Source organism: Selaginella moellendorffii, unplaced genomic scaffold, assembly GCF_000143415.4.
Source record: "Selaginella moellendorffii unplaced genomic scaffold, v1.0 SELMOscaffold_64, whole genome shotgun sequence".
In the NCBI taxonomy this organism is placed as follows: domain Eukaryota; kingdom Viridiplantae; phylum Streptophyta; class Lycopodiopsida; order Selaginellales; family Selaginellaceae; genus Selaginella; species Selaginella moellendorffii.
This window is the reverse complement of record NW_003314325.1, coordinates 484,357-511,321: the sequence shown is the minus strand read 5'-3', so window position 1 is coordinate 511,321 and position 26,965 is coordinate 484,357. Positions and strand designations below refer to the sequence as shown.

General features: G+C 45.5%; 6 protein-coding genes and 1 long non-coding RNA gene across 9 annotated transcripts; 4 read left to right on the top strand and 3 right to left on the bottom strand.

Annotated features, from left to right (window-relative positions):
• The first annotated feature begins 11 nt into the window (after positions 1-11).
• Positions 12-1,157, top strand: LOC112351658. The gene is made up of 5 exons (XR_002994201.1): positions 12-69; positions 161-286; positions 364-665; positions 720-789; positions 855-1,157. It is a non-coding gene; the product is annotated as an uncharacterized LOC112351658 (long non-coding RNA).
• A 28-nt stretch (positions 1,158-1,185) lies between these two features.
• On the bottom strand, positions 1,186-4,890 carry LOC9645130 (phosphoinositide phosphatase SAC8). The gene is made up of 23 exons (XM_024689915.1): positions 4,760-4,890; positions 4,523-4,696; positions 4,382-4,456; positions 4,185-4,312; positions 4,034-4,125; positions 3,922-3,976; positions 3,805-3,861; positions 3,721-3,754; positions 3,581-3,661; positions 3,418-3,524; positions 3,278-3,364; positions 3,149-3,226; positions 3,022-3,092; positions 2,865-2,963; positions 2,718-2,817; positions 2,549-2,657; positions 2,423-2,495; positions 2,283-2,376; positions 2,136-2,222; positions 2,022-2,088; positions 1,837-1,972; positions 1,284-1,769; positions 1,186-1,229 (listed from the first exon to the last, which is right to left on the bottom strand). Exons 1-21 carry the CDS (start codon positions 4,779-4,781, stop codon positions 1,845-1,847), a joined length of 1,818 nt encoding a protein of 605 aa, XP_024545683.1. The 5' UTR covers positions 4,782-4,890; the 3' UTR covers positions 1,186-1,229; positions 1,284-1,769; positions 1,837-1,844.
• A 1,153-nt stretch (positions 4,891-6,043) lies between these two features.
• Positions 6,044-6,539, bottom strand: LOC9645129. The gene is made up of 2 exons (XM_024689956.1): positions 6,450-6,539; positions 6,044-6,392 (listed from the first exon to the last, which is right to left on the bottom strand). The coding sequence occupies exons 1-2, from the start codon at positions 6,468-6,470 to the stop codon at positions 6,078-6,080; spliced, it is 336 nt and encodes a 111-aa protein (XP_024545724.1). The 5' UTR covers positions 6,471-6,539; the 3' UTR covers positions 6,044-6,077.
• A 1,385-nt stretch (positions 6,540-7,924) lies between these two features.
• LOC9648603 (E3 ubiquitin-protein ligase KEG) lies at positions 7,925-14,393 on the bottom strand. Of its 2 annotated transcripts, XM_024689920.1 has the most exons (16): positions 13,369-14,393; positions 12,927-13,301; positions 12,634-12,861; positions 12,459-12,578; positions 12,077-12,404; positions 11,867-12,024; positions 11,650-11,807; positions 11,475-11,596; positions 11,290-11,424; positions 11,118-11,242; positions 10,935-11,039; positions 10,643-10,876; positions 10,253-10,586; positions 10,014-10,202; positions 9,661-9,963; positions 7,925-9,604 (listed from the first exon to the last, which is right to left on the bottom strand). In XM_024689920.1, the coding sequence occupies exons 1-16, from the start codon at positions 14,091-14,093 to the stop codon at positions 8,351-8,353; spliced, it is 4,893 nt and encodes a 1,630-aa protein (XP_024545688.1). In that variant the 5' UTR covers positions 14,094-14,393; the 3' UTR covers positions 7,925-8,350. The 2 variants fall into 2 exon arrangements, with proteins under 2 accessions (XP_024545688.1, XP_002984793.2); XM_002984747.2 differs by having other exon boundaries at positions 10,935-11,242.
• A 58-nt stretch (positions 14,394-14,451) lies between these two features.
• LOC9648601 (autophagy-related protein 101) lies at positions 14,452-16,099 on the top strand. 2 transcript variants are annotated; one of them, XR_002994256.1, is made up of 9 exons: positions 14,452-14,537; positions 14,587-14,623; positions 14,675-14,760; positions 14,815-14,910; positions 14,987-15,149; positions 15,238-15,400; positions 15,466-15,589; positions 15,658-15,767; positions 15,893-16,099. XR_002994256.1 is itself a non-coding variant. In XM_002984843.2 (8 exons), the coding sequence occupies exons 1-7, from the start codon at positions 14,505-14,507 to the stop codon at positions 15,539-15,541; spliced, it is 654 nt and encodes a 217-aa protein (XP_002984889.1). In that variant the 5' UTR covers positions 14,452-14,504; the 3' UTR covers positions 15,542-15,589; positions 15,658-15,872. The 2 variants fall into 2 exon arrangements, 1 of the variants encoding a protein (XP_002984889.1); XM_002984843.2 differs by lacking the exon at positions 15,893-16,099 and having other exon boundaries at positions 15,658-15,872.
• Positions 16,100-16,651: 552 nt separating this feature from the next.
• Positions 16,652-19,704, top strand: LOC9648600 (histidine kinase 5). Its single transcript, XM_024690034.1, has 8 exons — positions 16,652-17,552; positions 17,623-17,865; positions 17,914-17,986; positions 18,049-18,258; positions 18,308-18,441; positions 18,496-18,762; positions 18,818-18,913; positions 18,962-19,704. The coding sequence occupies exons 1-8, from the start codon at positions 17,262-17,264 to the stop codon at positions 19,610-19,612; spliced, it is 1,965 nt and encodes a 654-aa protein (XP_024545802.1). The 5' UTR covers positions 16,652-17,261; the 3' UTR covers positions 19,613-19,704.
• A 75-nt stretch (positions 19,705-19,779) lies between these two features.
• On the top strand, positions 19,780-24,707 carry LOC112351648. The gene is made up of 6 exons (XM_024689886.1): positions 19,780-19,824; positions 19,873-20,094; positions 20,141-20,246; positions 20,305-20,457; positions 20,517-20,672; positions 24,549-24,707. Exons 2-6 carry the CDS (start codon positions 19,907-19,909, stop codon positions 24,705-24,707), a joined length of 762 nt encoding a protein of 253 aa, XP_024545654.1. The 5' UTR covers positions 19,780-19,824; positions 19,873-19,906.
• The last annotated feature ends 2,258 nt before the right edge of the window (positions 24,708-26,965 follow it).

Below are 26,965 nucleotides of genomic sequence, written 5' to 3'. Positions count from 1 at the left end.
CTAGAACACCACAGCAACTTGCGATATGGATGCCAACATTTTGGATTTTGGACCATTTGCCCCTCTGCGGTTTGTCCTCTACACCTTTCCTTTGCATTTGTTTTTCATTTCTTTGCACAGTAAGCTGTGGTCCAACTACTGATGTTGCCTGTGGACGTAGGTTGTATATACTGGACGTGCCGCTGCCAAAGCTCAGGGCGGCGTGACGTGAGAACTGGAGAGCGAGAGAGAGAGAGAGAGCGAAACAGTTAACACTTCGGGTCGAAGGAAGAATCGTCCAGTCCAGGTAATGTTCTAGTGGAGAGAGAGCTTTTGCTTTTTTGTTTTAGCTTTGGTCGTCTCGACTGAATCATTTTCTCGCAGACGAGAGGGGGTGGAAAACGCGCGCAAGACACTTCGCTCCGATCGATATGTTCCCTTGGAACATATCGGAAGTACAAAAACTCGCCTGGGAATCATGCCCAACATACGGGGTGGCTGCTGCTGCTGCTGCTTGCGATCCTCTCAACGTCTGGAGCTTTTCAAAAGATTCTTGCTTGCTCCAGCGGAACTGAATATCTCGATCCTGGAAGAGGGAAGGCATTCCTTTTGCTTTTCGCTTGTCTCGCTCACCACTTTTCTCGGTACTCTCGCGACGCTGCCGACACCAAAGCTGGAGTTCTCCTGTAAGTTTTCATGCTCTTTTGGCTCTTGTCATTTGCTGATACCACTCTTTGCAGTGTCCTCGAATGGTGTTTGCTCGATCGATGCCAGAGAAGGAAGCCTTTTAAAAAAGAAGTTGCAAAGAAGGTGGGCGCTCTTTTGTTGGCTCCAAGCTACATAAATCTATCAGCGCTGAGCTCGTGTTCGTGCAGGTCTTTTGAAAACTATTCTTTAACATTTTGCTCGTCCAAATTATATAGATGGAAGTTCACTAGAAACCAACAAAGCAGCCAAAGCTTTCGACGCCACACGACGACGAGCGAAACAGCGACAGACAAAACAAATCACGTAGGGGTCACAGTCGTTCCAGTAACAGCAAACACACCCAAACAATTCTACTCGCCAAAGTACCTCCACACGATATTTTTGCGATAACAGCTCCTTGTCAATGAGGTGTACTCAGCGCCAGTTAATTTACGTGATGTCAATGCATATCCATCCATATGATCTTCTTCTTCTTCCTCTTCACTGGAATGCAAAGCGTTTGGATCAAACAAATCCACCGCGTTTGGTGGTGACAGTTTGCACTGCGTAAACATTGTTAGCCTCAAACCCCAAAACAAATGGAAAGAAAATCTTACCTCGCTCTTTGACACGCTGGGACGTTTGATCACCAGCTTCCGCCACAAGCAACAAGGAGAGAAAGATTAGAATACAACTTAGGAAAACTTGCTTGCCTTGCAACGGGGAGTCAAGTTCCGCTGGCCCGACGAGAAGAAAAAACTTTTCTCGGCAACAGCATTTACGCTCCACATCCTCACATGCTCTTTGCAAGGTCCAAGGAGACAGAGCTGCTGTCCATTCTAGCCGGGGACACATACGCAGAGTACCTGTAACATGGGTGAATATCTCAACCGGATCTCACTGCCCCTTAAACAAAGTCACGTATGTACAGGAGCTCTCGAGCCAACGAGTGAACATTCTTCTACTTCTTCTTCTTCGCTTGCTGCGTTTGCATATGAGTCGCGGACTCGCGGACTCGCGGCTCGCGCTCGCAAGGATGAGAGGATATTAAACATCAGAAACTACTTATCTTTTGGAGGAATTCCAGAGTCGATTCGCCAAATCTGCGCCATTTAAAGACGTGATGTGAGTAGAAGTCTACTACCACCTGCCTGTGCGACTTCGAAGTACCTGAGCTCTTAATGAAGCGCGCAAAGCCGAGGTCTGTTACAAAATTGGCGTCCGTTTGCTTTGACCAGAGCCATCGTGCTCGCTGTCAGACCGGCCCAGACTACCGAGTAAAAAAACTGGTATATGTCTTGGCCAACTGCAAAACAGAGTTTACAGTCAAATCTCTCGCTAGGATTTCTTAATACCTTGCCGCAATGATACAGTCGTCATTGTTAATCCTGTGAGCATAACAGCTGAAGCGAATGGAAGGTACTGCCAAAATGACATGTTAGAGCTTGAACAGCAAAAAGCTTTCATACAGCCAGAGCTTCGAGGCCATTCAGCTTGAAAGGTGATGGCTTGTTTCGTGCAGCAGTGTAATGACCGGCTACCAGATCCATGGCGTCCTGGACAGGGTCAGAACATGTCACCATCAGGGGTCTCTTTGCAGTGGGGGCACACATTACCTGTTTGACACCGTCTGTAAAATTGTTGTAGAAATATCGAGCAAGTGCATTAAAGCCGTCGCGAATGAGGCCAAAAACGGTACGCTTCCCGTATCTATCACAGAGTCAGACGGAAGATTGCATATCCAATTCAGACTTGCCTTACGAAATCCCCTTTCAACGCCGGGGTTCCTGAATATTGTATGCTTATCTCGTCCCCGTGGTTCGCCCACACTACGCGCATTCGTGAAGGCTTTTTGTACGCATTGAAAATGCAATGAACTTACTTGCTTTGAATTTCGCATCAAAACTTGGATCCTTGTGTATTGTATCTGAAGCCTTGAAAACACCGAGATGCCGAAGCTGAGTCTCTAGTGCTTTCCTTCCAAACAAACTCTAGAGAAAACACAAACGAGACATTAGTTTCTTTTTCTTTTACCTTGTCAAGTTCGGAACCTGAGTAACATTTGTCCGGTCTAAGCAGTCCACGCAGTTAGTTCTAATAACACCAAGCTGTATTTGAACGACGTCGCCAGTGGCATTGGCCAAAAAGAACCTGTTAAAAGCAGCAAACATCAACAGCGGCAACATTTTTGCGTGTACCTCTGTTCGAGAATACTGTTTTTCACGTCCTCATAAAGCACGGATAGACGTTCAAAGTGTATGTGACCACATATACGATGAAAATCAAACTGCACATAGCTGCACATGAACATGAATATTGATAACCACAAACTTATGAAAGAAACTGCATCCTTACCGTAGCTTGTCAGTTACGAGCCTTTGCATAGCATTTGCATATGCTAAACTCAAGACCCCTTCACTCCCTTGCTGAAAAAGAGTTGCACACTGTAAATACACATATTGCATACATACGGCAGCCTCACCTGGTCTATCAAATCTACCGCCACAACAGAACCATATCTTTTTGATATGTCACGGAAGTGACGCTCCACCACTTTAGGCTGATCACGGGAGGTGAATTCATTTCATGATCAAGTGACTTAAAAGCATACCGTTTCATCTAGACACAAAGGCCGGATCGTTGGTTTATACGTGAGGTCCACTATCTGCTCCCATACTACAGGTATTGAGCCCCGAACCTGCAAATTACTGTTTAAAAATCACAAAGATTTCAGTGTAACACGACGAATACCTGTACATATGATGCAGTATAACCATCAACCTCAAGTATTTGTTCCGTCTCAACAAAGTTAGCAGCATAGCCTTCAAGATTTGCTCCCCTTCGCCACATCCTCGTACCTACAGTGCAAAACCGACAAATTGAAACAGGAGTAAAATCAAAAGAGCTGTGTTACCAATTCTGCGGATGCAGCGTCTCGACAGCAAAGCAATAGTTGCCAATTTGTCTCCTATCAATATCTGCATTGTCTGATAGCGTGTGTCATGTTAAGGAGTCGTAAGCTTTTTAGAAAAACTATCCCCAGGGTGTGGATATTGCCTTGAATAACCGGCAGTATGTACGGTTCCAGCTGCAGAGAGTAGAACGTCAATTCAATTGAGCGCGCCATCTGCTACTGACCTTCCTTTCGATAAGCTCCTCTAGCAAGTGCCTGTTCCACAAAAATCTGGGATCTGCCTGTGAGGGAAACGAAAAAACAAGCATGATTTTTCAAGTAACTGCACTAAGAAATTGTACCATCTTCCAGAGCGACTGCAATTCTGGTTTTAGCACTCCAGGCGATAGCTGCGTGCTGCCAAAAACTAGAGCCTTCAGCAACGACATCACAATTAACGAGCTTCATGCTTACGTAAGCGTCAAGTCCGTCTCGAAGGAGAAATACAGTCCTTGAGATGCCTCCACTGATTTCAAGAGGCCTAGAAAATGGACCTCATCTTTCTTCTGCAGAGAAAGAAACACAGTAAGCTTTAAGACAGGACGAGCGTAGAAGCTGTTACAACCTCTTCATCACCTAGGCCTTCAAACTGTGCATTACATTCCAGGATCCTCATTGACGACACTCTAAAAATTGGCACGCCGCGGTAAGTTCCAGCCTCATCCCTCGAGGTAATCACGAAGATATAAGTTCCTGAAACACGCGCAAATCGAAAAAAAAAAAAAAAGAAGGCTGTCCAGACTTTAGAAAAGAGTAGCATGCCTGCCAGTAGTCTGATCATCCCAAGGATTCCATAAATTGTAGAAGATGGCACGTCTTGATCAATGGGCATGACTTCTGAAAAGAGAAAAAGAAAGAAAAACTTTCATTGACGAAGACAAAAGAAAATAAAATCTACCATACCAACAAAAGACGCTTCTCCAGTCACGCGATCAAACGAAAGAGGACGATGAGGCCCGTCCATCGGCTCAAAGACATACCGCTCTGGAAATTCCAAGAGCCGCATTGACGCACACAGCCGCGGCAGCTGCGAGAACTGCGCCATTTCCCTCTCCATCACCATAATCCCCGGAGGAGCTGCCACAATCGCACAAAAACCCATCCATCGGAGCTACAAGCAAGGAATTCGATGCCGCTTACACAGATTCACATCAGCTACCATGCGATACGGTGGATTCCCTAGCCGGCTCCAGCTACCATGATCGATCGAGAGAGAATCCCACTAGCTAAGACCTAATCTGGGGGGCTGCATTCTCGAAGAACAAAAGAGAGAGAATTAGGGCAAAGCAGAGCTTACTAATTATCTATTCCCATGAATATTCTGATCACTTATTAAAGTTTGATACAGTTTTAAAATAATTCATAATTAGTTTATCATGTTTTGATGATCTCATGAGCCATTCGTTCGCTAAGCAGGTCTTCTGCCACCACACCTTCTATCCCCGCCCTCAACTTCACATTGCAGCTGAGTCAGAAGCAAAACAAGGGTGACAAGATTTCTCATTGGAAATGCCAAGTATTGTGCTGAGGTTTCAACCCAAGATACATCAAGAGGAGCAATAGACAAGTTGGTAAAATTGGTGTTTGATCTCCATTTCTCATAGAAATTTGCAAATGTCCTTGGCCCAATGTTTACCTGTTGACCACATGCTCCACATCTTCAAACTTCTTTATAACATGTGGTGTAGAGGTAGATATTATGCGGCAGCAGTGGTTTCAAACAATGTCCAAATTCCATTATCAATCTTGGCAGGACTCTCTGATTGCAAGGGGGTGAGGTCGTTATAGATTGTGAAACTGAATTGGCACCTCTGGTTAGTGGTGTTCATGTAAATTCTAAAAAGGATTCATCCAAGCATCACACCAACATTGGAGATTGCCAGGTCCAAAACTCCAATTGTTTGAATAGTTCTGTCATCAATGTGGAGAAGTCATAGGCAAGGGTGGCTGTCCATATCTAGAGAGTCTGCCACCAACTTTTTCCAAGCACTTTGGGCCATGTGTTGTGATTCAGCAATTGCCGCATCTGTAAGTTTCTGCCTGTGGAGAAAGTATGCACTTCGCACATACATGATACAATGTCTCCAAGCAAAAATCTCCACTAGGAGTAAACCTGTCTCCAGAACCATGATCAGGTATGGAACCTTGTACACCCTAAATTCTGTTGAAATGAAATGCTTATTAGTCTTGGACTTAACTTTTGCTCTATACAAAGCCACTATTGTTACCTTTGTCATGTAATAGGTGTGTTTGACGCCCCACTTATGTACGTTGATTAGAAGCTTTTGCCACTATGTGATGGGCTCCTCTACTTCAGTTTTCACAGGAGGTGTTGATTGACTAGGTACTTATATTTTTCCATGTGCTCAATCCAGCTTAGCTTCATCATGATTCAAAGTATTATCTCATAAATTTGTAGCTTACTATCTATAGTACTTATTCTATAACACATCACCTTTTAATGCTTCGCTTCATTTTTCAGTTCTTCAGTCCATGCTTCTTCTGCAGCTGCATACCGGTCATACCCTGGAGGCACTTCTTCATCGGATCTGTAAAACTCGAAGCCTAGGCCCGCTTCGTATAAAACTTCATCCAGTCGCTGAAAATATTCCCAGATAAGGGCTGCAAGAGGGCGGGGTGGCCGAGGCACAATGAAGATTCCCAAGTCTGGATGTTTTTTGCAGATCCGTTTGAGGTTTTCGTATTCAATCCGTTGGACGCAGAAACGAGGATGGTATTGCGGGAAGTCTGCTACCTGAACGATATAACCCAGCTGAAAACGTACACAAATAAACATACAAAGAAACAGAGAATAGAAACTGATACAAACCTGTTGATCAAGTCTCTTCATTGGTCCAGTGTAAGTCCTCTCTGCCCAGTCCTCATTTCGCAGGGGATCTCTTGAACAGTGATAAGTGTCGTGTCCCTTCGCTAGGCAGAGGTAGCAGTTCTTTTGTTCATGAGCAAAAGGATCCACTCCAGGCTAGAAAAAGAAACAAAAAGTCAAATCTGGAAAATTCAGAATAAGTGAGCTTTCTTACCCCCTTGCAGTGTCTTTCCCAGTGGCCTCTCTGCTTACAGCTTCTGCATTGGTCGATGAGTAATCCCTCCTTCTCACCCGGACGATGAGTTCCTATGATCTCGTACCTGTTACAAACAAAAGCAAGTAAACATCAAACCATATAACCTTGCTTACCTTGCTCGGATGCGTTCGGCATCTCGATTGCAAAAATGTCCACCTCCTTGGGCTCTTCCTTTGTGAACACATTGTGCTGCCCGTTTCTGCTGCCGCCGTAGGCCTTCTTGTGCTGCCCGTTGCTACTGCTGCCGTCGTAAGCCTTGCTGCAGTGACCGTTGCTGCTGCCGCCGTAAGTCTTCTTGTGCTGCCCGCTGCTGCTGCTGCTGCTGTAAGCCTTCATCCGGTAGCTATACCCCGTTCTTGGTGTTGAAAAGATACGAGCTTTAAATCATCCTGTTTATCGAGGATCCCTTACCTGCCGAAGCAAAGAGGACCTTGAGGAGAGCTTTATGTAGCTCCGATGCGCGATCACAGCCTGGGTGGCACAAATAATTAGGTTTCCATGAGCGACCGAGCTTCCACTCCATGGCGATTGATTACCTGGCAGGCGGGAGAATCGATCGGCTGGGCGATGCCACTTGTTGTCCTTGGCCACCAGCGGTGGCGGTGCCGGCTAGAGCTTGGCTCTCTAGTCCCGTGAGCCAAACGAGGGATTTCTTGTTGCGCGCATCTTACCTTTTTGGTGATGGAATTATCCCAGGTGGCGGGAGTCGATTTTTCAGAAACATTTTCACTTGTGGTCCATTAGACTTCTCTGGATTGCAGCTCGCTGGAATCTCAAAGCTCACCAGCTCGATGTGAAGACAGCATGTCTTTATGGGGAGCTCCAGGAGGAGGTCTTTGTAGAAGGTTTTTTTCTACTGAGGCAAAGAGACATTTGTTTGACTCAAGAAAGCACTCTATGGTTTGGGGCAATCTCCCAGGGCGTGGTATGACTGATTTCTCCGGCATCTTGGCTTCATTAAAATTCGAGCAGATGGCAACGTCTGGGGAAGAATCTTTGCTCTCCTAGCTTTATATATGTGGATGGCCGCTGAGATAAACTTTGGTACGCTTAAGTGTTTTTCTTTTTTCGAAATTTGAGATCTTGGCCATGTAGTTTTGTTTTGTTTCGGCAAAATCCACTTGGATGTTCCAAGTGTCCAATGCTTTGCGGCTTTTACAGATGTGCATTAATGAGCTTAATTACACAGTTCAAAATTAATTGAACAAACGGCACTGGAATATACTCATATAACCCTCAAATTTCTATTAAACTCTCCAATTTTTACATCAATGAGATTTATCGAATAGGCGATGAACCTGGTGGCAATGCGATTCCAACCTGGTTCTTCTCCTTGAACGATAAAAAGAGAAGAAAAGGAAAAAAAAAGAAAGCGAAGAGAAAAGAAAAAAGAAAACGAGAAAGAGAGAAGAACTCTATACCTCATGCTCGAATCCCAGGTGTTAAGAATCGCAGCGCCACCAGAGGAGTAGAGGACCCTCGATCCACCGCCTAGCCAGCAAATCCGCGGAAGAAGGAACACTCAAGAACTTCTCAAAGTCATAGCAGCAGCTCTATACCATCCCAGGTGTTAAGAATCGCAGCGCCACCAGAGGAATCGATCCACCGCCTAGCCAGCAAATCCTCGGAAGAACACCCAAGAACTTCTCTAAGTCGTAGTAGTAGCACCACCTTGCTCGAGCTCAACATCCGCGGGATCTCCAATCCAGAGCCTCCCCTCTCGACGAGCAAACTGGATTCGCAGCCTTCCATCAGCGTCCACTCCATAGACCACACCTCTGCTCGCCAGCGTCTCGTTTCCCCACCCCCACCTCGGCGTCACCACCGAGTGCTTTATCTGTACCCGGTCACCCATCCGAAACGCTTCCACGCGCTCCATCTCCCCTGGCTTGCAAACCCACAGCCTCTCCAGGAAGCAAAACGCTACTCGCAAGTCCCCGTCGTCAGTGATCTTGTGAACCACGCCGATGCTCTTGTGCGTCACCTCCCCCCACTGGTGAGTCGGCGTTGGAACGCTCGGTTTCACTCTCACCCAGTCGCCGATGCATATCGGCTGCTCTTCGTAAAGTTCCACCTCGGTTGGATCCAGCACCCACGACCGCTGCGACGCCGGCGAGTAAACTCTCAGCTTTCCATCCGCGTCCACCGTGGTGATCGTCGTGATCGTGGAGTGGTCGTGTCCCGACCATCCAAACCGCGGCTGCGAGACGCTGGCTTTCACGCGTATCCTCTGGCTGGCTTTCAGAGGCATGGCTCTTTCCACTTCCGACGGTAGGCCGATCCATCTTTCCTGTTCACCGCAGAATCCCACGAGCAGTGCACGCTCGTCGTAGTCACCTCCGTTTTCATAGCCGATTCCCTGCACTATTCCCACGCTGCCTGGCCGAGCACCTTTCCAACCATACTTGGTCTCTTGGAGATCGTCTTTCACTTTCACCCAGTCGCCTACTTCGAAAATCTCCTCCTTTTCAAGGTCGGCAGGATCTCCACGCCAGGGAGTCTTAAGTCCGGGAAATGCTATCCGCAGTTCTCCGTCGGCATGGACCCCGATTATGACACCTCTAGAGCTCGCTGTGCACCCTCGCCACCCCCACCGTGGTTCAGATATTCCTGGTCGAAATCTTACGTGCTGTCCAACACGAAGAACCTGAACCTTTTCCACCTCCGTATAGTGTGCCATCCAGCGGCCAGACTTGAAGCACCCTGATAGTTCCAAATACCCGGAATCGGAGACACTGTGAACCACCGCAACACTTTCGCTTATAGACCCGTGCCAGTCGTAGCTGGGCTTCAATCCTGTTGGAAGATTTAGCCGGACCCAATCCCCTACCTCGTATCCTGACAATCTTTCAGCATCTCCGGGAGCCACAAGCCACATCGTAGTTCTGTTGGCCACCTTCACCTGGTACAGAAATCCCACGAGAATTAATACAACATAAATAAAATTAAAACTCTTACATTTAGCGTTCCGTCCATGTCGATTCGTGATATTCTGCCTTTGGATGCAGATGTTTCACCAGACCAGTCTAAGCGGGGCTCGCTTATCCCTGGAGCTATGCGGACCTCCTGTCCCACCTCAAATGGTGTGACTTTCTCAACGTCGGTGATGGCACAAGTGTAAGCCTTACTGCGGTGAGCGAAGCCTACACCCATGTCGCACTGGTGAAGGTAGAACACAACACCAACACTTGCCCGGTTTATATCCTCCCAGCCAAACTTCGGTGAACACACGCAAGCTCTGATACGAACCCAGTCTCCAACCTGAGACGTAGAAACTAAGTAAGGTTTTCTATTTTTAATAAAAGACATACCTTGAAGTCCTCAATTATCTCCACATCAGAAGGATCAGCTTCCCAGTTCGTGGACCGTGAAGGAAGATCCACAAGAAGGAGACCATTGCTTGCGATTTCACTGATCATTCCAATGCTGTGGTGCGATTCTCCATTCCATGCAAACTTAGGCTCCGCCACAGATCGTTTCACGCAGATGCGGTCTCCAACCTGAAAGAAACCTGTTGAGAGCCTTTAAACAAAGATGAAATGTTTTGTACCTTGAAAGGTTCGACTCGCTCCACTTCCTCGGGCTCACAATGCCAGGGACTTGTGAGGTAAGTGAAGTCGATTAACAAGCTGTTATCAGGACGTATACTGTGTACAACTCCGATACTACCGGGAGTTACGGACCCCAAACCATACTTTGCAGACGTAAGAGTTAGTCGAATGCGAACCCAATCACCAACTTTAAACTCTTCGACCCTTTCCATCTCGGCAGGATCAGCTTTCCATCCTCGTGATGCACCGGGAAAGCCAATTCGAAGAATTCCATCGTCATCAACACATAATACTGTTCCAATGCTTTCTCGAGACTGACCACGCCAACCAAATCTAAGCCATAAAGGAAATGTTAAAAGAAAGAAAAAACGAAGAGGAGAAAAGCTTGCCTTGGTTGTTTCACGGTTGATTTGAGTCTTACTGAATGACCACGATCCAGTGGAATGAGTTTCACAACCTCGTCTACTGCCACTTTAGCTTCCCCGGAACAGAAAGAAACAAGGAGTGTAGTTCCATCAATTATGTTCTGGACAAAGCCAACACTCGACGGCCTTGTACTACCCCATCCATAGCGAGGCGAGCTTATCGTCCTTCTAAATTTTACCCAGTCCCCCACATCGAAGCTACAGCCGAAAAGAATATTAGTAACGAAAATTATTGACATCAAAATACAGCACTTACACTGTTGGTGACAACTGAATTTGCTTTTCGTCTAGAGCATCCATCAAGTCCTCCGAAATCCATTCACGGGGCAAAGCTTCGAGTAAATCCCGTAAAGTCTTTCCACTGTATTGCAAAAAAGAAAAACAAAAAAAGTTGGAAAAAAAAAACAGAAAAACTAAAAGCTCTGAAAAGAATACTAACCTGTGATTTTTTATGTCCGTGGCCGCATCACTTTTATTTAACATAATTACAATCCAATCAAGGTTTTCCCGAACCATTTTCGCCATTTCGGCAGCTATATGAAGTGCAGTATTCCCATTTTCATCCTGCAAAGCCGATAGTGAGATTCAAATCTGAAACCAGAAAGACCAACCTGTATAGTGCAGCTGGCATCGCGATCAAGAAGCAGATGTACGCATTGTTTTGATCCTTTTGTTAGTGCTATTTGAAGCGGAGTAGAGCCTTGTGCATTACAAACGTCAATACTTACGCCAGCATCAAGGATGGTCTAGAAAAAATCACATTAGCAAACTTCCTCTCTTACACAATATTGAATACCTTAACCATTTCAACGTCGTTAGCAGCAACTGCAACATGCAAGGCCGTCTGGCCTTGCTCTGGATCCATTGCATCGCCGTTTGCTCCAGCATATAAAAACAATCTCACTAGCTCTCTCGCTTCTGCACATGAAACAGAGTTCCGTGTGACTATAAATGCACCTTTGATAGCATACCTTCCTCGTGAGCCTTTTTAAGAGATGATGCCAAGCACAAGGCTGTTCCTAAAGGGCTCGGAATCTCAATGGCATTCTCAATGTCTTCAATCGACGCAATTTCAACCCATTTTCTTACAACAGCAACGTTTGCTGTGAGAACACACATATGCAAAGGTCTGCAGTACGACAGCTGGTTAAAGAGAACTGATAGAAAAGCTGTTAAGAAATGACATACGTAAAGTTCTCCGCGTTGCGATATGCCATTGAACTGCAGCCACCATTTTCCAAAATGACAACGGCGCAATCCGTATTTCGCCTCGCCACGGCTTGATAGAGAACCGAGTCACCATCATCTCCAATTGCAAGTGGATCCGCTCCAGCCAGTAAAAGCTCCTATTTGATAGACGTTAGTTCCGTGCCAGAATATTTGAGAAAAAACGAATACCCGCATGCAGTCAGGTTGGCCATAGAAAGCACAGACGTGTGCCACTGATGGACCGAGCCCGTCTTTTAAACGTGCATTTACGTTTGCGCCTTTCCGAATAAGCGCCTTTAGGACCTCCGGTGTTCCAGAGGCAACGGCACAAACTAGAGGGGTATCCCCATCCTTGTCGAGAATCTCAACATCTGCCTCTTCGTAGCTACATATGAGCTCAATGATAGAAGAATACCCCCTCATGGCCGCAATATGCAGCACGGTTTGTCCATCGCTGTTATGGCTCTCCAGGAGAGCTCGGATTGAACGCCCTGTAGCGGCCTTCGCAAGGAGCTCCCTGAAACATAATGCAGAAAAATTGATATTCAAATCACTTGACCAATGTGTCTACCTCACTCGATCTTCATTTCCTTCTGAAACAAGTTGATGAAGATAAGTGTGATTAACCTCGGAAAAGTCTAGAGTCGACGAAGGTGAAGGCTCCGTTCCCCCGGAACTTTTGGCCAGATCACTGAAAGACCCCCTCAAATTTTTTTAGCCTTCCAACAAAACGTATACAAGCTTACTTGTCTGGGCTTGCAGGAGGACTTGATGGCATTTCTCGAAGGTGGCGAAGAAACATAGCAAGCATGGCGTGGAAATTCGGTCGCTTTGAACCTTTGAACTGCAAGCAGTCTCCAATCATCTTCCAAAGTTCCCGTGGTATCCCACTACCAACAACGTTGTACTGAGGAGGCAAGCGTTTGCTCTTTACAACAGCTTTATAAATGTCATCCTGACTTGAACCAGCCCATCTGGATTGAAAAACATAAGAGAGGGTTTCAACTACGAATCGAAAAAGCGACAAAGCAGAACTCACGGTTTGGCTCCTGTACACATCTCCACTAGAGAGCACCCAAAGCTCCAGGCATCCGACTCCGCCGATACCCCATTCCCATCGTCCCAAAACAGGTTGATTGTTGTCTTTCGTAGCGGCTCCCAAGCTTCCGGAGCCAAGTAGCAAGGATTCAGCATGGCACACTCCATGCAGAAATGACCACTCGGCGTTTCCTCGTCATTTCCAGTGCCACGACCTTTCTTGCAGTTCGGCCGCTTCAAAACGTCGGGGATTCCATAGTCGGACACAACAGCTCTCCCCTTAGCGTCCAACAGAAAGTTCGACGGCTTCAAGTTGAGACACACAATTCCCGCAGCTTGGAGCTCGGCAACACCACGGGAAATATCAGCACCATACCTGTGAAGTACAAAAAAAAAGAGGAGACCTTTAACGCGTGAGCAAAGACTACAAGCAACAATCATACCTTAGAATTTGTTCCAGCGTGAGCCGACCTTCGTTCTGCTGCATCATACTTTGCACCGAGTTCTGGTACCTGTCCATGACGATGCAAAGCTTGCCATCCTTCTTGCACGCACCATACACGGCACACACATTATGGCACCACATCGCCGCGCGACGCAAGTTCTCGATCTTCGCCTGGACCCATTCCAGCTCCATGCCGGCGGCCGCATCGATCCTCTTCACGGCAACTTTGTGACGGCATCCTCCGGGGCCCGAGAGTGTTCCAGACCAAACATCCTGACCAGCTCGAGGACCAGTTCCAAGCGGCTTAACCAGCCGCATGATGTGAGATCCCAAGTCCACTGGGATCCCACTACAGCTCGCTGACGACCACCTCGGGCTAGCTGCGAGGCGAGAGCTTCCATAAATCCCACCGCCACCACCGAGCCACTCGTCCACGTCGTCCTGTTCATCCTCCTCTTCGTCCGAGTCCTCGTCCGCCCGGCACTCGGATGGAGCTCGCCGGATGAGCGATAGCATGCCAAAGTTCTTGTGTAAGGCCTCGACGCTGTTACCCACCTTGGTCGGCTGGCGGCAGCGCGGGCACAGTAGGGTGTGATCCGTGCACCGCGCAAACATCTGTGCCAGGCATTCCTTGCAGAAGCAGTGGCCGCATTGGAGCATCAGCGGCACCCTCTCCTCCTCATTGTACGTGAATTGGCACACCGAGCACACCGGGAGCTTCATTTTCGAGATTTCCCCCCGCCGCGGCACCAGAAACCCTCTCTTTCCTCCCAGAATTCACGCAAATGCGGCTATATACCTCGATTCACAGCTCTGTTCGTCGCCCGGCCTTGCCCTCCCGCAAAACCTTCGCTCCCGAAATGCCGAATTCCTGGCAAATCCAAGCTCCTGCTTCCTCAGCTAGCGTCCAATCCCCGCAAGCGAGCAGGAATGCTGCTGCCGCCCGCAAGCGCTCCGCCCTATCGTCGCCCTCCATCGCTGCTACGTCAAAACCCTAATCTAAAGTCCAGCTATGGCGGGCGGTCCATTACACATGGTCATAAACCCGCCAATGTACGAAAGGGGAAAGGGTTTTCGTAGATATCCCCCGCATATACTTTCGTCGTCTTGATTTTAGGGTTCCTGCCCAGAGGGATGAACTGCGAGATCTTCCACCTGAGAGAACTGGTATGTCGCTCTCGATTTCACGGCTTCGTTCGCTCAAATGTTCTTCCAGGACGTGGAGCCGTATCAAATCCGCGAGGTTTTGAGATGTAAGTTCTTCTTTGCCGCCGATTGCGCTCTAAAACTCGTGGATTTCCCAGGCATACTCCACACGGTCATGTTTAACAGGGCATTGGGCCTCGTCCGGCCGCACGACGTCGATTCCGAGCTCTTCGATCTAACTTATGTACGTCTCGAAATTTTTCTTCGCTTAGTTCTTTCATGGTCTCTCGCCCTTTAGGTACAATGTGGCGACTTAACATTTGAGAAGAAGATGGAGGAAAAAATCGACCAGCTCATTGCTTGGGTGGAAAAACATCCAAACAAGAAAATCACAGTGTGTATCAAACTTATCTCCTTTGCTTCTTCGATCGACCTTCGTTGTCACTCTTGGATGACGTTTCGATGCACAGGTTTGCCTTTCCTTCTACGAAACCAGAAGCAAGCAGAATGCGTGGTTTGGACACAAAATGGAACGCTTGTATTGGGAGCAATGGTATGTCACGCTCAACACCACCGTCCAGCAGTCACACTTAAGAAGCAAGCCTCACCACGACAAGCTTGGCGACGCTCTTGGTACGTTTCTTTGTTTTTTTCTATCAGTCTATGCGACTTTGCGTGTTTCTCTTGAGCTTTTCCTCGCACTCACACACTTCTCCGGCAGATTTGATGACCGATGAAAGATCGAAGCGTCATGCGCTACTCGAGTCCGGATTGAAAGAAGTGATGCTCCAGATCTTACAGCAAGTAAACGAGAAGAAGGATCACGTACCACCCGTCACTAGCCAGGATGTAGTCTCGTTCCCGTATGAGATATCAATACCAAGGTTTGCTCATGCGTTATCTTGGTTTGCTCTAACATGTTTCTTTTCACTTCTTCGTTTTTCCCCAGCTCGTCGGACTCCTCGTTTGGAATGGATATGTTCAAACGGATGCTGCAAACTGGGCCTCCCACAATGCTTGGCTGATGCTTTGCGCGCAACTTTCAGCAAAAATTGGATCAAATCTCCATGCCGGTGGGTGATGACGCAGGTTGTCAGTTTTTGCCTCTTACAATCCTTTTTTTTTTTCTGTGTTCCTGCAGCTTGTAAGTATTTGATATCGCCGCTCACTTGTAAAAAAAGAAAGGAAGCCACACGCAAGACCACACACAACACAGCCATACTTCGCTTTCGCGGTTAAATGCCACTCCAGGTACCACAGAGATTCGCTTGTTGGTTCTCACAGATTTTTTTACTTGTACATGTGTTTCGCCATCGCAAAAGCAAAGAAAAAAAAGCTAGAAAGCTGTTAAAATCTCTGACTGGAAAATATCGCAGTTGCCGGGAATCGATCCGGCGACGTCGGGGCATTTTATAAGGCGTGGATTTTGGGGAGCCCACTATATCCATGAGTGCATTGTTCCAGGCAAGAGTTGTAACGAGGATCACAACAAATGTTGATATTGTCACAGGGATCACAACAAATTCCAAGTTAAGTGTTAGTCGCCACCACGTTGTTGTTAATTGGAAGTGTCTTAAGAAAGATCCACGGTCTTATCAATCTCATGACGAGAGCTACGTGATTTGGGCGGGGATTTCCCAGATCGCCCAAAGAATATAATCTGATAATTTTTCTATTTGTATTTCATACGATAAAGATTACACGAAATTTAAAGAAAGGCGAAAAAGGCGAGAAAAGAAAAAATTGTTTCTACCATGGGGGGATTTTATTCGGGATCTCCCAATCGCATATAGATTTGGGGTTGAAAACGAACGCTTGTTGCTTCTAAGGGTAAACACCAATTGACAGGCAAGGGAGACCGCAAGGAAAATCTCCAAATCTTGCAAAGGAGAGGCCGTACAAGGGCAAAAAAAGAGAGGGGCCAGATCGAGATTATGCCGTGGAATGTTCCCTCCCATCTGGACCGTCCGCGGGCCCGACGGCATCGGACTGGCCCACCTGGCAGGTGAAAACTGGTGGGCCACGATCCGGGCCGTCCGCGCGGCGAGGACCGACGGCCGCGATGGGCGCGAGATATTATCGGCAGACCATGTGCTTTGGAAATCGGATTTGATACATTTTGGGCGATCTTGTGTGCGCAATCACACGGACGGAGGAACCGAGGTCCTATCTGTCCCGATTTAAACTGGTTGGGGGGGTCGTCTCGTCGCGTTAAAAAATTTATTCTCCTCCTTTAAAATCGGGCGTGTGTGGTTAGCACTAGGGATTCCATTTCTCCATTCCATTTTTCCCCCTCTGTCTTTCTCTAGGAAGAATCAGTGGCGGCAGGCGTTTGTAGAATCGGTGTTAGCACCAAGGTGCGTCAGGTATGAATCGGATCAAGGCTGCATTCGTTGCGAGGTGATCTTCGTCGCCCGATCCTGGTGATCCGATAATATTCCTGGAAATATCGCTAGATCGCCGTGATCCCGTCGCCACGCAGGCCATTGGCTGCCAGATTCTCAGCGATCTTCCTTCCCGCTGCCGGCTTTTGGAATTTCTTGCTCGCGCGGCGGCGGCGCACTGATCTCTGGATTGGGATGCCCTGGCGGCAATGCAGGCTCGTGGGGGCCTTCACTTTGACAAATCCTTGGTGGACCCGAGGCTGATCTCGCGATAGCGGATTTGTTGCGAGACAGAGACGGGCAGTTCAATGGTGGCTTTAAAGCAGGTCCAGCACTTCTCGATCAGTTAAAAGCGATCCAGATGGATTCTTCCGCCATCGATCGGAGCTCCACGGAGAATTGTGCCGCGGAGCTAGAAAATGTAAGAGCGGAGAATGCCAAGCTGAGGTCGGAAAACGAGGCACTGATTCGCGAGGTGGAACAGCTCAAGCTCACAGGATCCTCGAGAATTGCTTCTCCGGAGGTGGAGTCGAGCGTAGAGATTGCCGGGCTTCTCTCGGCTCTCAAGGATTCGTGCATTTCCATCAGCTATTGCGACAGTGATCTTCGATATGTCTGGGCGACCCACTTTTTAGAATCTTTCACTGGGAAGGTAGGCGCGTGTTTTCGAGATTTTTTTTTTTTTTTTCTTTTACCTCTCATGCCTAGTGTTGTACCTGCAGATCGTGCATGGAAAGCATGATGACGAGATCTTTCCCGTCCAGACTAAAGGGCTAGAAGAAGTCACTTTTCTTCGGAAACAAGCGTTGGAAAGTGGCAGCCTACAGATGGATTACGTGCAAGTATTCATACCCGATCAGGGACACATGACTTGGCTTGTCATAGCTAATCCAAGGTTTGGTCACGAAGGAGGAAAGCAGGAAGTCCCAGTTGGCGTGATCACAACATGCTTAAACATTCCACTGGTATTTGTCTCAGTGGACATTAATTCATGCTTGACATGTTTATTTCAGGCTGGTGATTCACAAGCGCTGGTCCGAAGCAGGACCACTGAATACGAACTGAGAGAAGCAGTAAGGCTGACAGGTACTTATAGCGTCCTCTTTCCGGAAAATCTTTCTCATGCCGCTCTTCTGTTTCTGTTGCAGAGGAAGCAATTCGAGCAAAAAACATGTTTCTTTCCATCATGTCCCACGAGATTCGAACTCCGTTGAACGGACTGCTTGGACTTGCTCAGGCTTTGGAGTCCTCGGGATTGGACAGGGACCAAAGAGAACTCTTGCAAGCAATTGTGTCGTCCGGTACAATCATCGCAGACATACTGGGCGACATTTTAGATCTAGCCAGCATGGAATCAGGTGAGCTTTACATCGCATTTTATGCTGCGTATACCAACTGGGGTTCAAGGTGCCATGAAGTTGGAGACGCAGCCTTTCAGCCCGGCCGATATTGTCCATGAGATAGCGAAAATGGCTGTTGCTGCTACACATGAAAAAGGATTGGAGGTCTTGAGCTATGTTGGAAAGAGCGTACCAGAGGTGGTAAGCAAAACATTTCTGTTTTATTTCCTGGGGCTTGCTAATGAAACTTGTCAGGTGATAGGTGATGGGCTGCGAGTTCGTCAAGTAATGAAATATCTCGTGTTGAACGCGATTAAATTTACTCAGGAGGGCAGTGTTCAGATTAGATTAGATTCAATACCCATGCTGGGAACACCGGACGATCCACGGTTTCCTAGTGACGAGCTTGTTACTGGACGTGAGAAGCGTCAAAAGGATCAGCCTGTGAAAAGTGGGTGTCGCGAAGGCGACTTTGTACTTTATTGTCAGATAGCTGACACTGGACTTGGAATCCCGAAAGAGGTAAGCGTCTATATGCTCGAACGTACTTTCACCATTAACGGTGGCTTATTTCCAGGCATTTGCAACGCTGTTTGATCACTTCCGCGGATTAAAGTTCTCGAGCACTATCAATCATGGTGGGACTGGCCTGGGCTTGGCTCTCTGCAAACAGGTACGTACAACTAGGCAGGACAAAGATTTAACAATCTTAACTTTACAGTTGGTGGAACTCATGGGTGGTCGACTGACAGTGCACAGCGAAGTCGGCAAGGGGTCAGTGTTCACATTCAGCGTCCTGTGCAAGTCGCACGATCGAGATTGCAGCCCAGAGCCGACCGCAAAGCCTGTGGACAACAGGCCGCCGTGCAACCACCGCAGGAAAGAGCCGAGGATCCTCCTGGCCGAGGACAACAAAGTGAACGTCATGGTGGCGATCTCCATGCTCAAGAGGCTGGGATTCACGGCACAGGTGGTGGCAAACGGAGTCGAGGCTCTCGAGGCGATGCGGAAGGACAAATACGATCTGGTGCTGCTCGACATATGCATGCCGCTCATGGACGGCTTGCAAGTGGCCTACGCGATCCGGAAGTTCGAGCAGACTGGTTCTTGGCCGGAAGGGATCTGGGACGGGAACGATAGCAAGGAGCTCTCGACCGCTCTGGAGGGATTCCGGAATGGAGGGAGGGAGGAAGATAGCACGGGGACGTCGCCGAGGATACCGATCATCGCCGTGACCGCCAACGCGCTGAGGTCCGATATCGAGCGGTGCTTCGCTCACGGGATGGATGCTTTCATCCCAAAGCCCGTGATGTTCCAGAAGTTGAGAGAGATCTTATCGAAGTATCTTCCTCTTCCTCTGGAGCAGCAGTAGGGGTGTTCCAGAGCTGAAAAAGTGGCGCTTCAGGGATTTTTTAAAAAAAAATTTCTTTTTTTTAATTTTTTATGTGTGTCCGTCTGCGGGAATCGGGGTAAATGGCCATATCTAACTTAAGAATATGCTTATTAAGAATATGCTTAGCCTTTGAGGGTTGCATCAAAGCTCTCCTCAAGGCCCTCTTTGATTGCATTGCTTGGGTCCTCCAGGTAAGGGATCCTCGATAAACAGGATGAATTAAAGCTCGTACCTTATAGCTACCTGTGGGTTCTGGACATTTCCTTTTTGAGGATGAAGGATTACAGCAGCAGCAGCAACGGGCACTACAGGAAGGCTTACGACGGCAGCAGTAGCAACGGGCAGCACAAGAAGGCCTACGGCGGCAGCAGCAACGGGCAGCACAATGCGTTCACAAAGGAAAAGCCGAAGGTGGTGGACATTTTTGCAATCGAGGACGCTGCCGAACACATGCGAGCAAGGTAAGCAAGACTGAGTTTGATGTTTACCTGCTTTTGTTTGTAACAGGTACGAGATCATAGGAACTCATCGTCCAGGTGAGAAGGAGGGATTACTCGTCGACCAATGCAGAAGATGTAAGCAGAGAGGCCATTGGGAAAGACACTGCAAGGGGGTAAGAAAGCTCACTTATTCTGAATTTTCCAGATTTGACTTTTTGTTTCTTTTTCTAGCCTGGAGTTGATCCTTTTGCTCACGAACAGAAGAAATGCTACCTCTGCCTAGCGAAGGGACACGACACGTATCAGTGTTCAAGAGATCCCCTGAGAAATGAGGACTGGGCAGAGAGGACTCACACTGGACCAATGAAGAGATTTTGTCTTCAGGTTTGTATCACTTTCTATTCTCTGTTTCTTTGTTTATGTTTATTTGTGTACGTTTTCAGGTGAGTTATATCGTTCAGGTAGCAGACTTCCCGCAATACCATCCTCGTTTCTGCGTCCAACGGATTGAATACGAAAACCTCAAACGGATCTGCAAAAAACATCCAGACTTGGGAATCATGGTTGTGCCTGAGCCACCCCGTCCTCTTGCGGCCCTTATCTGGGAATATTTTCAGCGACTGGATGAAGTTTTATACGAAGCAGAGCTAGGCTTCGAGTTATACAGATCCGTTGAAGAAATGCCTCCAGGGTATGAACGGTATGCAGCTGCAGAAGAAGCATAACCTTTCAATGCTTCGCTTCATTTTTCAATTCTTCAATAGATGTGTTTTAATAAAGTAATAGAATAAGTATTATAGATATTAGGCTGCAAATTTATGAGAAGGGGAATAATAATACTTCATGAATTCTCTTAAAATATTATCAACTTTGATAGAGTAATTTTATCTTATTACAATGATTAATTACAAATACAAATCTACTTTTAAGACCTAAAAGTCGAATATAATCTTTATTAGAAAATTTAAAAGAGCTCCAATATTCTATCTATTTTTATCATTAAGAAATAAATATAAATTAAAACATCCTCATAAATAAAGAGGTTGAAAATCAATAACTATAAAATATTATTAGTGTAATAAGATTTTAGTAGCCATCAGATTATTTTCAATCCAAACCCTTCACTCTTCTATATACTCACAATTGCATTGATCCAAGAATAGTTTTAATATGGAGTTCATCAGCATAAAGTAAATTAAGGGTATTGTTAAAAAACTTTATTAGAGATTATTATTAAAAAGAAAGTGTTCTTTTTATAATAGTAAGGTATAATTGGCCAATACAAAAAAATAGTTATATTTACAGAATTTAACAGTAACTGCAAACAACGTGATTTATGTTTTTATGGAAGCAAAATTGCATTTATGGTATTGGGTAGTAAATACAGAAATAGTTTTTCTGATTTATAGTTTTTCTGGGTTTAAAATTTAAATGTAATACAATACGAATGCAGTCACTTTAAGCTATAAAAAGTCATTATATAGTATTTAGAAATATTACTTGATAGGTTGATATAACATTTGAAGTTTTGCTTAATTCTCAAATATTTCAGAGTGATTTTATCTAAATCTAAAGTTCTATTTGTTATTTTATAATTATGTATATAAGCAGCTCAGTTCTATGCAGGTCGTTGATTAGATGCCTTCAAATATTAACCATCCAATTAATAGCATATTTCCTAACTACAAAACAAAAAATAGAGCATTATTGTATTGGAATGCCAGATGGGAATAGACACAGTAGTAATATAAAAGTAAAAATATAATATAAAACATTATTTCTATGCATGTATTAAATTATATAAATGATTTTAAGGTCTAGTTAGACTATAGTCAATGTTTATAAATGTTTTAATTAGAAAATAATATTATAATATAATAAATAACTATAATATATAATTATTCTATTTTGTTAGATATTGGATATTTTGTTTGTTTCAAATTAAAACTTGAATGGTAATTTAGAAGAGGTAATTTTGGTTAAAAACCATAGTAAATGTGAAGTATGTCAAGTTTAACATAGTAGAGTAATTTTATATTTGGTGGACATAGATTAATATGTAGCTATGATAGCTACATATTACTTTATCTGCACCAACAAACCTTTGCCCTATTCTATTATTTCTCCATATTAACTTATAATTTTGATTTATTTAATTTTTAGAGAATTGGGCCAAAACTGTCTTGAAGGGGTATAGTCCTTATAAAACAATTTAAATACAACAAACCATAATTTCTGCAAAGCACTATAATTTTTTAAATATAAAATTCCAACTTTTAATGATATATATCTTAAAGCTATAAATAAATATAAATATGATTTTTATTTTAGATTCCCATGTCTAACACCAAGCTTGTACACACTCTTTGCTCCACCTATATCTTCATCTCGTGAATTTCCTCAGCTCTTCTAATATAATTGCAAAATATATTAGGCAATAAAAATAGAACTGTGTCAATCTCCTTTCAGCATTCTCCAACTCTTGCTTATATATGATAGAACTAATTCTCAAATATAATAATTTTATTATATATATTATTTTATATATGATGCTTTTATTAATGTATTTGCTATCTGATGTTTCAATATCATTTACTACAACTCTAACTACTCTTTGTAGAAATGTTTCAGTTTATTAGTTGTAATTTTATCCTCAACTATTTAGAACAATCATAATGTCAAAGTCAAACTTTTTAAGATATATATAAAGGAAGAGTAAATCATCCATTTTTGTAGGTTAAAAATGCTAGCCTTTAAAAAAATTCGTTCTCTTAATATTTTTTCTTCTGTGGAATGTAGCACCTATGTGATATTAATGATGTAAATTGTTAGGCAGAAATGTTACCACAGCAATCTTTAGAAGATTGTAAACACCGGCCATATATATATGTATATATATTCTACATTGTCTACATATGGACCTAGGTTGAAAGCATCAAAATGATTTGTAATTAGTATGTTTTAAAAATAAATATGCTTAGTAAAATGGATTTATGTTCCTATAATGTGCCATTTAACTTTTCTACCCAGTCAAACTCTATTTGACAAATAGATGGTTCTTTTTTATTTTAGTTTATTGGTATTTTAGCATAGATATTGCATTGAGAAGACAAAATGCAAAAACTAAAAAAGAATCAATTGTAAATAACAAGTAAACGTATCAGTCTGTAGTTAAAATTCAAAAAATAATATAATTTACTTTTTCTAACAGCCAGATAATAATCTGTGTGTGTATTTTATATTCATTCTATATTTTTATCACATTAAGACATCTATTTAATTTTATTTAGGCCAGCATATTTTAAATATATACGAATATTGCTGCTGGATTGTGGATAAAATAAATCTTTAAGTTGATTCTTTTGTACGCTTTCCCTTCCTTCGCTCTCCAGCATCCCTCCACTTGCTCGGCTAGTTTGTTCAGGGAGCATCTCATCTCTCGTTTGCTGAATACAAGATTACTATTGTTGCTGGGACAAATCCTGGCCCTTCGTTTGATATGCAACTTAAGAATATGCTTGGTATAAAGGTTAGCGTTTGACCCAGGTCGCTCATGGAAACCTAATTATTTGTGCCACCCAGGCTGTGATCGCGCATCGGAGCTACATAAAGCTCTCCTCAAGGTCCTCTTTGATTGCATTGCTTCGGTGCTCCAGGTAAGGGATCCTCGATAAACAGGATGAATTAAACCTCGTATCTTTTCAACAACAAGAACGTACCCCGTGGGTTCTGGACATTTCCTTTTTGAGGATGAAGGCTTACAGCAGCAGCAGCAACGGGCAGCACAAGAAGGCCTACGGCGGCAGCAGCAACGGGCAGCACAATGCGTTCACAAAGGAAAAGCCCAAGGAGGTGGACATTTTTGCAATCGAGAACCCTGCCGAACGCATGCGAGCAAGGTAAGCAAGACTGAGTTTGATCTTTACTTGCTTTTGTTTGTAACAGGTACGAGATCATAGGAACTCGTCTTCCGGGTGAGAAGGAGGGATTACTCGTCGACCAATGCAGAAGATGTAAGCAGAGAGGTCATTGGGGAAGACACTGCAAGGGGGTAAGAAAGCTCACTTATTCTGAATTTTCCAGTTTGACTTTTTGTTTCTTTTTCTAGCCTGGAGTGGATCCTTTTGCTCATGAACAGAAGAAATGCTACCTCTGCCTAGCGAAGGGACACGACACGTATCAGTGTTCAAGAGATCCCCTGCGAAATGAGGACTGGGCAGAGAGGACTTACACTGGACCAATGAAGAGACTTGATCAACAGGTTTGTATCAGTTTCTATTCTCTGTTTCTTTGTATGTTTATTTGTGTACGTTTTCAGGTGGGTTATATCGTCCAGGGAGCAGACTTCCCGCAATACCATCCTCGTTTCTGCGTCCAACGGATTGAATACGAAAACCTCAAACGGATCTGCAAAAAACATCCAGACTTGGGAATCTTCATTTGTGCCTCGGCCACCCTGCAATCTTGCATCTCAAATCTGGGAATATTTTCAGCGACTGGATGAAGTTTTATACGAAGCAGGCCTAGGCTTCGAGTTTTACAGATCTGATGAAGAAGTGCCTCCAGGGTATGACCGGTATGCAGCTGCAGAAGAAGCATATATTGAAGAATTGGAAAATGAAGCGAAGCATTGAGTAATAGAGTAAGTATTATAGATATTAGGCTGCAAATGTAATTTTTCGTTTTCATAAGTGTTTTCTCATTAATTAAAACTAAGTAATGTTTATATTTAAAACTAGTTTAATGCCCTGAGAGATAAAAAGAAGGTTGTTTCTGGGAGGGTTCGCATTGGCGCTGCGGAGCTCGGGCGATGGATCGTCCCCACAAGAGGCAAGACTGCATTTTGTGAGAATTTCTGGCCTGAATCTTGGCGTTGTTGGCAGTAGAATCATCGAAATCTTTGCTCGCCGCTTCCCTGGTAGAAATCTGGTGCTTTTGTGTCTGTGCCTAGGCAGCGCAGCGATCCATGGGCCTACGCTTTCATCGAGCTGGAGAGGTCGCAGCGCGGCGCTGGTACTCACGGACCGCTGCCGCTGGATGAGGCGTTGGTGCCTGAAACGAAGCTGGTGTTGCGCCATCATTCCAGTCGCTGTCCAAAGCTTTGCTACCTCGACAAGGCCGCGGACATTGGTCGTTTGAGGAGCTGCGACGCAGTAGAGGGTATCCTAAAGACGATGAGGGAGCAGCACGAAACATTCAGAGCAACAAAGTTAAGAACTTTTCACTACACCAGTGGGAAACAGTCCAGCAGGAGCTGCAAGCATCGATCGTTCAGTGGAAGCTGCTACAGGGACTTGCCTCGACGTTTTCATCCTCGCAGCATTTGCTCTTGCCGAAGGATGCCGCTGCTGTTACGAGAAGACGAATTCCATTGGCCTCTTGGGATACAGGGCTCAACAAGACTTCGCCAAAATGGTCTACAGCACGGATCACATACTATCTTTCGGCTCGAAATCTCGACCAATTCAGCTGCATTGTCGTGGACGAGCACGGATTTACTCTTAGCAGTACTGAAGGAATGTTGACGTGCACTTGAGAGTCATCGTCATGTCAGCTATAGCCGATGCTGAGCTTTTTAGCGGCATCGAACAAGCACCACTTGTCGTTCCTGGAAGGAAGTTCCCGGTTGAGATCCACTACGAACTACGCGAGAATTCAACCACGTAACAAGGACAATGGAAAGTGTTTGCGAGCTTCACAAGGAGGCCGATTGAGGAAGATATATTGGCTTTCCTCACGTCCCAGGCGGATATCGAATGGTTCTACAAATGATTGCTTGTGCTGCCTCTTCATGGAAGGCTTCGTCAAGAGGATCAGCAACTGGTATTCGAGGCAGCACCACCTGGTACGGGAAAGATAACGGGAAAGATAGTCTTTGCAACAAATATCGCCGAGACGTCTTTGACGATGCCAGGAATCAGGTACTTCAAAGTTCTTTTTATGATAATCTTCCTTGAAGCATGTAGCTGATACTCGCTTTCTCGGGTGGATCCAGGATTCTCAAAGCAAGCTATCTTTGATCCACAGATTGGGATGACAACGCTGGAGCTTACGGCAATCAGTCAAAGCTCCGCGACTCAAAGAGCTGGTCACTAGTTCTGGTGTCTGCTACAGATTGTACAGCAATGAAGACTTTGACGACATGGCTTTGCTGGGGACTTCTGAAATTTCCCGTTCTCACATGGGGATAGTAGTTCTCAAGCTTCTGGCACTAGGCGTACAAGACGTGGAAAACTTCGACTTTGTGGAGCCTCCCAGCGCCAGTGCTATCAGTCACGCAATGACGAGTTTGCAGCGGCTGGAAGCCATAGCTAAGGATGACGAAGTGAAGAACTGGAGGCTCACGAACTTCGGATTAAAACTGGCCAAGATAGGAGTGGAACCATGGCTAGGCACACTGTTGTGGTCGAGAAGTCAGTACTCCGATATCACCTGTGACGACCATCTTGGCTAGAGTTTGCGGCAAAAACCAGAGCAGACTAGCTCGAGCAGCCACACAAGGTCCAGGATCGAGAGTCGCATGAACGAGCTTATGCATGCAGCGTCTGGCGGTGGAAACTGTCATGACAACCGTGGCGAGACAGAAGCGCTGGCTTCAGCTGGGATTTCGAACGCCCGTGACTCTGATCGGGTCTGCCGGAATGGTGAAAGAGATAGTGGCGCCTGGATCGTTCACGAGCGTGTCGCTATGCAGACACCTCGAAGCTGGTTGACAACGAGCTGCTCATTCTCTTCGACGAGTGCGGTGAAGGCATCCACAAGTTTTTTGGAGCGTCACCTCAGACAGAGTCGTGAGCTTCTGCCCAACTTGCGCTGAAACTGGGGTCCAAGACGCACAATGTGACACTTTCAAGGCCGGCAATAGTCTGCTTATCACTCCCGTGACGGAAAG

Bases quoted from the DNA above. Each gene is read 5' to 3' on its own strand.
- LOC9645130 (XM_024689915.1), bottom strand. From the start codon at position 4,781: ATGGTAGCTGATGTGAATCTGT. The intron at 4,697-4,759 runs GTAAGCGGCATC...CGATTGTGGCAG, and splicing joins GGTAGCTGATGTGAATCTGT to CTCCTCCGGGGATTATGGTG. The intron at 2,377-2,422 runs GCAAGTCTGAAT...ACTCTGTGATAG, and splicing joins TTGAAAGGGGATTTCGTAAG to ATACGGGAAGCGTACCGTTT.
- LOC9645129 (XM_024689956.1), bottom strand. From the start codon at position 6,470: ATGAAGAGACTTGATCAACAG. The intron at 6,393-6,449 runs GTTTGTATCAGT...GTACGTTTTCAG, and splicing joins TGAAGAGACTTGATCAACAG to CTGGGTTATATCGTTCAGGT.
- LOC9648603 (XM_002984747.2), bottom strand. From the start codon at position 14,093: ATGAAGCTCCCGGTGTGCTCGGTGTGCCAATTCACGTACAATGAGGAG. The intron at 11,597-11,649 runs GTATGCTATCAA...TTTCATGTGCAG, and splicing joins TAAAAAGGCTCACGAGGAAG to AAGCGAGAGAGCTAGTGAGA. The intron at 11,243-11,289 runs GTTGGTCTTTCT...TCGGCTTTGCAG, and splicing joins ATGCCAGCTGCACTATACAG to GATGAAAATGGGAATACTGC.
- LOC9648601 (XM_002984843.2), top strand. From the start codon at position 14,505: ATGAACTGCGAGATCTTCCACCTGAGAGAACTG. The intron at 14,538-14,586 runs GTATGTCGCTCT...ATGTTCTTCCAG, and splicing joins TCTTCCACCTGAGAGAACTG to GACGTGGAGCCGTATCAAAT. The intron at 15,150-15,237 runs GTACGTTTCTTT...CTTCTCCGGCAG, and splicing joins CAAGCTTGGCGACGCTCTTG to ATTTGATGACCGATGAAAGA.
- LOC9648600 (XM_024690034.1), top strand. From the start codon at position 17,262: ATGGATTCTTCCGCCATCGATCGGAGCTCCACGGAGAATTGTGCCGCG. The intron at 17,866-17,913 runs GTATTTGTCTCA...TGTTTATTTCAG, and splicing joins CATGCTTAAACATTCCACTG to GCTGGTGATTCACAAGCGCT. The intron at 18,763-18,817 runs GTAAGCGTCTAT...GCTTATTTCCAG, and splicing joins GACTTGGAATCCCGAAAGAG to GCATTTGCAACGCTGTTTGA.
- LOC112351648 (XM_024689886.1), top strand. From the start codon at position 19,907: ATGAAGGATTACAGCAGCAGCAGCAACGGGCACTACAGGAAGGCTTAC. The intron at 20,458-20,516 runs GTTTGTATCACT...GTACGTTTTCAG, and splicing joins TGAAGAGATTTTGTCTTCAG to GTGAGTTATATCGTTCAGGT. The intron at 20,673-24,548 runs ATCTGGGAATAT...CTTGCATCTCAA, and splicing joins CCCGTCCTCTTGCGGCCCTT to ATCTGGGAATATTTTCAGCG.